This window comes from Miscanthus floridulus, chromosome 16 (genome assembly GCF_019320115.1).
Source record: "Miscanthus floridulus cultivar M001 chromosome 16, ASM1932011v1, whole genome shotgun sequence".
NCBI classification, from domain to species: Eukaryota; Viridiplantae; Streptophyta; class Magnoliopsida; order Poales; family Poaceae; genus Miscanthus; species Miscanthus floridulus.
The window spans coordinates 113581803-113590789 of NC_089595.1; the positions used below are offsets into that span (position 1 = coordinate 113581803).

At 53.6% G+C, this 8987-nt stretch overlaps 2 protein-coding genes across 2 annotated transcripts; both read right to left on the reverse strand.

Annotated features, from left to right (window-relative positions):
* Positions 1-1092: 1092 nt before the first annotated feature.
* On the reverse strand, positions 1093-1362 carry LOC136511317 (peroxidase 45-like). Its single transcript, XM_066505430.1, has one exon. It carries the CDS (start codon positions 1360-1362, stop codon positions 1093-1095), a length of 270 nt encoding a protein of 89 aa, XP_066361527.1.
* An 818-nt stretch (positions 1363-2180) lies between these two features.
* LOC136511318 (CLAVATA3/ESR (CLE)-related protein 4-like) lies at positions 2181-2465 on the reverse strand. The gene has a single exon (XM_066505431.1). The coding sequence runs from the start codon at positions 2463-2465 to the stop codon at positions 2181-2183; it is 285 nt and encodes a 94-aa protein (XP_066361528.1).
* Between the last annotated feature and the right edge of the window lie 6522 nt (positions 2466-8987).

Below are 8987 nucleotides of genomic sequence, written 5' to 3' on the forward strand. Positions count from 1 at the left end.
TGGCTTCATAGGTCTACGAGGACACATATCAAGCCCCCGTATACTGAGGAGGCGATTGACGAGGACGACGAGGAAGATGTGATCGAAGATGTGTACGACGTTGTCATTTGGGACGACACACAACTACAGAGAATGCCGCTTCAAAGATACGAAGTAAGATACTCGAATGGTATAATTTATTATCCATTTGGTATTAAGTATGTGTACTAAAACTGTCCAATCGCATTTCTGTACCCAGGGGACACAATTGTCAAGGTTGTCCAACGAAGCAACGTTTCGGCTTCACGAGTCTAGAGGGCTGGGGCCAGGCGTTCTCGAGGCTTTTGTGGAGGTAAACATAAACTTTTCTGTTCCAAAAATATTTCTTCAGTGTATACATGTTTGGGAAATGCACTAACTTTAACGTCTATTTATGCAGAAGGTGAAGCGGAGCTGCAGGAAGCTAGCACAGAAGCTGAGCTGCATAGACACTCCTTAGGTGGAACCGGTAGTCCCAGCGCGGTCGGGTGGCACGTCTTCTGGCTCTTTGAGGACACCAGCTGGCTCTTCTCAGTCGGTGACAGGTGTCACTTCCGCAGTGCGTACACCACCACATCATAGTGCTGACTAGGAGGCTTCCGTAGACAGCACCACCAGTGGGATGATTGGCCGCAGGACGAGATCGGCATGTGTCAACTAGGTGATGCCCCGCTTGGTACCCAAGGATCCTCACATGTAGTAACAAAGTTAGTTTCTTTAAATACGTAGGCTCCATGAACTAACGATCATGAAGATTATAAGTAATCGTGCATATCATATACTTGCAGGGTACGAGCCGTACGCACCGGCAACGCGACCACATCGACAGAGGCGTCCGAGGGATCCTTACACTCCTAGAACTTAGCTGGTTATGTCGAACTTATGTCGAACAAATATTGTCGTCCGAAACTTATGTCGAACAAATATTATGTCTGAAACTTATGTCGTCCGAAACTTAGTTGGTTATGTCGAACTTATGTCCGAAAATTGTCAACTTGCGAACGGACTCTATTTATTTGCTTCATATTCGTTTCAATGCGTCGCGGCAGCACTGCCGACGAGATTAACTAGCAACTAGTTCGGGACCCGGCAGTCCCGGCGTATCTCGCCACCGGTGGCCGGCATGTTGACCCCGATCCTCCCGAGCTTGGTCATCGCCCCCACAAAATCACCGAAGAAGGCACCCTGGTTGGACGCGTAGTAGTCGACCGTACTGCATGACCTCATGTCGGAGTAGAGCACATGGTAGAAGGCGTTGTGGAAACCCACCGGCGAGGGGTCGAGGAAGGCGAAGGCGTTCGGGTCGGAGCTGCAGGTGCCATTTAGCTGCGACGCGCCGTTCATTGCAATTGAGGCAGGTCTTCTGTCTACGTCCAGGTCCTACCGCGCCGTAGGCTATGGCGCGTCAGTGTCGCGCCAAGATCGGTGGCGCGGTAGACCCTGCCACGTCACCGATCAGCGCCACGTCACCCCTCTCGCCGCGCCATCATAGGCGCGGCCAAAAGTGTTAGTTTTGAAGAAAAAAAATTAAACAATGTTAGATTTAAAATTAGTTTACAAAAAGTGTTAAAAAAAAAAACCCTTTGGGCTTGCTGTTTTTACCCCCTCAGTCCTTGTTTCAGTTGCTCTTCTTTCTCCCTTGTGTTTTTTTGTTCTTCTTCTCTTTACTAAGCTTGTCGCTTACCAATGAGTGGGTAACTTATAATGTATTTCTAATTTCTCTTAATGAAATACGTGCTATAAGTGACATGATCGTGAAAAATCTGCATAACATGTTCTGCAGTTGCAACACTATTAGCCTTAAAGCTAGAGCAGCTCCTGGGTGTTCGTCTTCAATTGGCACAATGCGAACAGAAACTGCAGCCGAAATGGGACACGAAGAGATCAAATAAAGTCCTCTTATTACATTATTCTTTCTGAGCTCTCCGAAGAACCATTGCATAAATTAACCTATTTTTCAGATATAAAATCTGGTCTATGACTCTGGCTGAGCGTGAGGACTCGCGCAAATGGTTCTACAATATACCTGTAAAACTAAAACAACATCTTTTTTATTTGTATACGAGCACAAACGCTAGCTCTTCGTTCGAATCCAACTGTTCAGGTGTCGTGCACGCATGCAGTCGGCAGACAGCACCGACAGCACGCATCTTGTTGCAGGTTCAGTGATGCTGAGGGTCCGGGCCGCCAGGGCTCAGCCTCTTGGACTCGCCGACAGCGGCAACGTCGCCGTCCGTCATCGTCGACGTCTCCATCTCCTCTCGCATTACCTTATTAACGAGCCGCCGCCCCGTCCCCGTCACGGTCACGGTCGTCGACGCAGCAGCAGTCGCCACGCCCTCGCCGTCCCTCCTCCCCATCCCCAAATGCCTGCCGGCCTCGGTCGTCGTCACGGCGGACGACAGGAGCAGGAGGACGACGCACAGCAGCGTGACCACGCCGGCCATGACGCTAACCTTCGCCATGCACACTACTCGATGCCAACAACCTTTCTCGACGTCGTTCTCTGCGCCTTGTTGGCTTGCAAGTCAGCAACTGCGAGAGTGGGTGAAGAGGAGTGGATGGAGGTGCGGGTGCCCGATGCTCCGCGAAGGGCGCGCGCGGGTTTATATAGGCGCGGGCGGCGGACTGGACCGATCGATTCGCGCGGCGGAGGTCAGGTCAAATCGATCTCGGTTTGGTGGCCTCTGCACTGCACTACTGCTCCGGCGCCCGGCGGTCTACCGGTGCCGACCCTTGATAAGATGGCTGGCCGGCCGGCCGGTCATGCTTGCGTGCACTTGAGCTGGCTGGCAGATTGGGCGGTTCGCACGTTGGGATGTGCAATGGCGCGCACTCTGCATGCATACAAATGCCGACATCAGCTGGCTAGCGGCAGCTGGCAGCCCCTGTGGTGCGCGCTCGTTCTGACGGAAAGGTTGCGAGCGCTTCAGAGAGATCAGGACAGGGACACTTGTCCCGGCCTCTAAACGGCGGGGCCCTTGGATTTTTTTTCTTCTTCCGGCTTTTTTTTTTTTTTTTTTTTTTGACTTGGGCCTCGTTTAGATTGCGAAAAAAATAAACCCGATGAATAGTACCACTTTCGTCTTATTTGGCAAATATTGTCCAATCGTGGACCAACTAGGCTCAAAAGATTCATCTCGTGATTTTCAACTAAACTGTGTAATTAGTTTTTTTTTTTACCTACATTTAATACTCCATACAAATGGTTAAAAATTGATGTGATGGAAAGAGAGTGAAAAAACTTGGAATTTAGATGGCATCTAAACAAGGCCTCGCTGGGCAGAGAGATCTTGACTTTTACAGGACGAGAGACGCGCTGGTCGGCGTCCAAACTCTTTTTTTAGCAACAGCCGGAGCTTCATTCATTCATCGTGAACAAGGTTACATTCGTTGTCAGCAATACCCCGCAGAGCCGGTGGTACAAGCCACTCCTCCACCGATCTATCACGGGATACTAATTTGGCACATTCATGAGCTAGCTTATTACAAGTTCTACTAGAAAACACAAATGAAAAATTAACAAAGCCCCGGCTTAGATCATCGATTTGCTGTAGCAGCGGCCCAACTTCAGAGTTATGGCGTGAGGGATGCTTCCACAGATTTACGAGCACCTGGCAGTCCATGTCCAAGATAAGGCGTTGTACCCCTCTATCAATGGCGAACTGAACACCGTCGCGGCATGCTAACGCCTCTGTAACCATGGCGGTTAGACAGTGGTAATACCAGCGCGCTCTTCCTCCGCAAGGACGCCCTTCATGATCCCTGAGGACAGCTCCTGATGCCCCTTGCCCTTCCTCCGCAAAGAAAAAAGCATCAACGTTGCATTTTATCCACCCCGGTTGGGGTCGTCGCCAATGCTCCACCGCTTTCGGCATGCCCTTGTCTTTGATCGGGTGAGAAAGTTGCCACAGGTCATATGCAGTGTCCTTAGCCCATTCCACCGCTCTTCTTAATGGAATTCCTGGCTCACCATGTCTCCTTTTGTTCCGAGCCATCCACAAGGACCACAAACCGCAGAGAAAGATCGGCGGTCTTCTCCGAACAACAATTTGGGTCAATCAAGTCATGCGCCCATGTTTGGGGGTGTAGATGTGGTAGCTTTGCACCTGTCGATGTCCGAGTTTGCTCCCAGAAACACCTGGCCACCGTGCAGACATGTTTGATTGATTCATCCTTAGCACCACAGCCATCGCAGTTTGGCACAGGCTCAATGTGTCTTTTGTGAAGGACTCCTTTCGCCGGAAGGAACCCATTGATCACCCGCCACCAGAACACTCGGACCTTCGGGGGCACACAAAGGCGCCATATGCGCTTCCATGAAATGTCACCCGAACCCGAGGCCCTTCCTTGCTCTGCCTGCCGCCACTGTTCGTTGTAGATATAAATGTCCATGCAGCCCGAGGCACGACGGCACGGCACGAAGCCCGTTTTTTTAGCCCGACACGAGCACGGCACGGCCCGCTGACATGCGGGCCCGGGCTGGCCCGGGCCGAGATAGCAGGCCGTGCCTGGGCCGCTGCTCAGGCCCGTGGGCTGGCACGGCACGCACGGCCTACGTCAGCCGGCCCAGCAGCGGCCCGACCACCCCCTCCCCCTCCTCACTCCCGGCCTCCCCGCGGCCCAGCGCGCTGCTCGGCCCAGCGTCCGTCCCCACCTCCCCCCTGCTCATATATAACGCACGCCGCGACCGCGGCGGCTCACACCCGAAAGGCCCCACGCCGTCGCGCCCCCCCCCTCCTCTCCCCCACGCCCCTCCTCTCACCCACGCCGTCGCGCCCCTCCCCTTCTCCCCCCCACGCCCCTCCTCTCCCCCACGCCGTCGTGCGGCCGCACCCGCACCCCTCCTATCTTCTGGCGTTTCCCATCGAATCCGGTGTGCCCATCGGTCATCGCCGTCGCAGTCACCTCGCCGAGACCCACGCCCGTCCTTGTCGAACCCCGTGACGATGGAGTCCACGGCCGGATCTCGGGCGCGCGGTGGAGTCCACAGCCAGATCTCGGACGCGCGGTGGAATCCGCGGCCAGATCTCGGGTGTGCGGTGGAATTAGCGGCCGGATCTCGGCTGCCCCACCTCCGCTTATGCACCGGTGGAGGAGAAGATGGACGGTGCTGGCAAAGAAGTGGAGGGGCACCGGCGGCCGCTGGAGGAGGTGATGGAGCGACAACGACGTGTTGGGGGGACCGGAAGAGACGACGAGAGGCGCCAACAAGGGGTGGGGGCCGCGAGCAGAGGAGAAGACGAGGAGCCACGGCTGACCCCGCGCCTCAACCTCGTCCTCCATCCTCTCTCTCCCTTCCTCTGCTGATGCGGGCCTCGGGGCGGCCTGGCCTATTAAAAAGGCCGTGCTTTCCGGGCCAGCCCGGCACGGAAAGTGGCCCGACGGGCCGTGCCTGGGCCGTCGGCTAGGCACGGTGGACTAAGGCGGCACGGCCCGTCGTGCTCTACCGTGCCGTGCCCGGCACGGGCCCGTGCCAGGCCGGGCCGGGCGGCCCGAATGGTCATCTTTAGTTGTAGATGATCCTGTATGCCGATCGGACAGAGTAGCAGCCATGTCTCTCTGGCTCCCACCCCCAGGTGTCTTGACCAGTTCCCCGAATTGGCGTACTCAAAGTAGCATGTGCGTCAATATCAGCAAAAGTGTGCTTGATCACCTCTTCATTCCAAGCACCACTCGGTGTAATAGGCTCAGACACCATCGTCAACTGTGGATCATCCGGCACAACCAGCGGTTTACCATCAAAATGGTTAGGAATCCACCGATCGTGCCAAATGCTTGTCGTCTGTCCATCACCAATTATCCTCACCAGCCCTTTCTGCAGCACATCACGCCCTGCTAGGATCGCCCTCCATGTTTGGCTAGAATGCTTTCTCCTTGTAGCTGCTAGAAAGTCAGAGTTATGCGCCATGTTCGTTTGGAGTTGTTTGGCTGATAAGCCATTGCTGAAAGTACTATTGGCCGATTTGGTGTGAGAGAAAAATACTGTTCGTTGGCTGAAAAAGTACGGTTTATAAGTCAAACAAACCCAAATGAACAGGGCGATGATAATAGCGGCCTTTCAAGACCCTTGCACACAGAGAGTCTGAATTGTGATTAGCCGCCACCCTTGTTTCCGTAACATTGACAAATTAAACATCCTCAAATCTCGAAAACCCATACCTCCAGCAAATTTGGGTCGAGTGAGTAACTCCCACCTTTGCCAGTGCATATGCCTGCTATCAGCGGAGCTTCCCCACCAGTAATTCGAGATTACGGATTTCATTTTCCTGCACGTATCTTTAGGGATCAAAAAACAACTCATCGGATAGGTTGGGACTACTTGTGCCACTGATTTAAGTAGCACTTCTCTTCCAGCGCAGCTCGCCTCCTTTCCACTCTAAGCCCCCACTAGTTTCTTCAAACGAGCCGGCATATATTCAAATGCTTATTTGGTTGAGCGCCCGAGTGCTGTGGGCAGTCCCAAACACTTCTCCGCTAGTGCTTCCGTCTCAATTTGCATAACTGTTCACACCTCCACCTTGTCTTCCTGCTGACAATTGGAGCTAAAAAATACGGACGATTTTTCTTTGTTCACCATCTGTCCGGATCCTTTACTGAAGGTATCCAATACTTGCTGAAGACGACTAGCCCTTCTTCGCGATGCTTCAGAGAATACTATGCAATCATCCGCGAACAACAAGTGTGAAATCCAGGGGGCATGAATACCAACACGTACTTCCCTTGAGAGATGCACTGGACCAATCGATTTCAGCAGGCACGACAGTCCTTCAGAGCACAGCAGAAACAAGTACGGGGAGATAGGGTCCCCTTGCCGAATACCCCGAGACCGAGTACATCGTTTCCTATCCTCCGGCGCCCAGAGCTGGACGTCGTAGGGTAATTCGCCAAACTCACCTCGGACAGCCGGGTTATTGCATTCAAGCTCTGAATGTCCGATGATTCCACATGCAAAACAGTAGTACGAGAGTTTTCGTACTGAGCCTGGAACCAACGTGGTTCCTCCGTCTTGTTCATCCGGAGAAGCACTCCGCGACGTATTGGTTTGCCAATCTCCATGGCCACACGAGCGATCAGACTCATGGCCCGAGAACCCCTCGTCAGATTCATCCATCCAAGCGGCAGGTAGAGGCTGCGTACCCATATTTCCATTCGATCAAAAACGATATCAGGCGCCCTAAACAAATTATCAAACCATATGATAAGTATTATGTTTATGTGATAATGCATACGATGAAAGATGTAGATAATATTTTTGTAACTTCAGATGATCAATAAAAATGTTAAATGATAAGCTATTCTATAACTCATATGTATCAAGTAGGGTTTAAAACTAATTTTTATTGAACAAAAATACTATAGAACATATATGCGGCATTTAAATAAAGTTGGAGTATGGACTTTGTAGATGACAATGAAATCCTTGCTGTTGAAAATAACATTGCTAGCCAACATTTCTAATAGCCCAGAAATGCAACTTGGAATCAAATTTAGCTCATAGACTTAGAAGATTTTTAAGTATATAGACAGCTACACAATGCAATGTTTGGCAATTTATTTTACAAAATCGGGTTAAGAAAAGGTGTTATGTTTTAGCTCGGTTTGGTAGCCTCATATGCTATCTTGAGTACGGTGAAGATGATTTAGATCCAGAAGCAACCGTTTAGTTGTTATAGGTGCTTAAAAATGCGTGCACGACATGTTCTTGGGTTGGTTGACCGGGTGGACGTGGTCACCATGCTCAGGCCGCGCGTGCGCGCGCTGCCGCGCATGGTCGGCCGCGGCTGACTCTGGCCTGGTCGCCACTGGCCTCTGCGGCGCAGAGCCGCTGCTGCTACTTGCGTGGACGTGCAGCGCTGCTGGTTGTCTCGCCACGCTGCCGCACTGCCGACCCGCCCCGCGCCGCAACGCAGTCGCTGTCGATGCCGCCGCCTCACCGTCACGTCCGCGCTTCTCTCTGCACCTCTGCGCCGCTGTGGGTCCTATTCGAGGCCGCCACTGCCGCGCGCACGTGGCTGTGGTCGCTGTCGCCTTGCCATTTATGGCGCTGTGCCACACGGGCCATGGCCGGTCGGGGACGCACGCGCTTGTCCTTTGCGTCTGCGCACATGCCTTTCCGGTCGCGCCGAGCATGTCCTACCAAGGCGAGGCCGTGTTGTGTCACCTATCGGCCCGTCTCTCTCTCTCTCTGATGCCATCGTCGGAGTCACACCGCAAGCAATTGACCAGCGAGTGGTCATCTCCTTTCAATTCCGCACGCCTGTGTCTCCGCCATCAAGTCCTCTTGCTGGCTGACCCCACCCTGCCTTGAATGACGCCCGGTCGAGCTCCAATTTGGCGTTTTCCCGCCGTTGTGCCGTTAAGGCTGCCCGCTCGGCCATGGCCGAGGGCAGCCCTCCATCAGTCCACCCCGAGCCAATTCACCTGCACCACTAGTTTCGCCTTGCCTCACTCTCCACCTTACGCACGCCAGTGGAACTGCTATCGCCTCCTCGTCGCCGCTGACGCGACCGTGCCACCGCGGTGCGTCACCGCACGGCTCGGCCGCATGTGGCCACACCTCCTTCGCCATCCTCCACCCCAACCGTCACCTCGACTAGGTCTACAGTAGTCTACTGATGCTCCCTCGCTAGCCGTTAGGTTCTTAGGTGCTCTATATCGTCGGGGCCACTGTGCCGCTGCCACGGACGGCCACGCGTTGTTGTAGCTCGCTCCAGTGCGTCCTGCTGCCCCGAGTTGCTGCTTGGTGTAGGCAGTTGGACCGTAGTTGAAGGTTGGCCCGATCGACAAGCCAGCGCAAGCCTCTGGTGGCTGACACGGTCGCGGCGTGTCATCGCCTGTCGCGCCGCCGTGCGCTGGGTCGCTAGGGGTGTGCGCGGGTGAATTAGGGAAAAGCCAGGGGGTTAAGTGAAAAGGTCTGAGAGAGGAGAAAATAGTGTTAGTACTTAGTTGTAAATTAGGAGGAGTTC

Excerpts from the sequence above, each read along its gene's own strand:
- LOC136511317 (XM_066505430.1), bottom strand. The coding sequence starts at position 1,362 with ATGAACGGCGCGTCGCAGCTAAATGGCACCTGCAGCTCCGACCCGAAC.
- LOC136511318 (XM_066505431.1), bottom strand. The coding sequence starts at position 2,465 with ATGGCCGGCGTGGTCACGCTGCTGTGCGTCGTCCTCCTGCTCCTGTCG.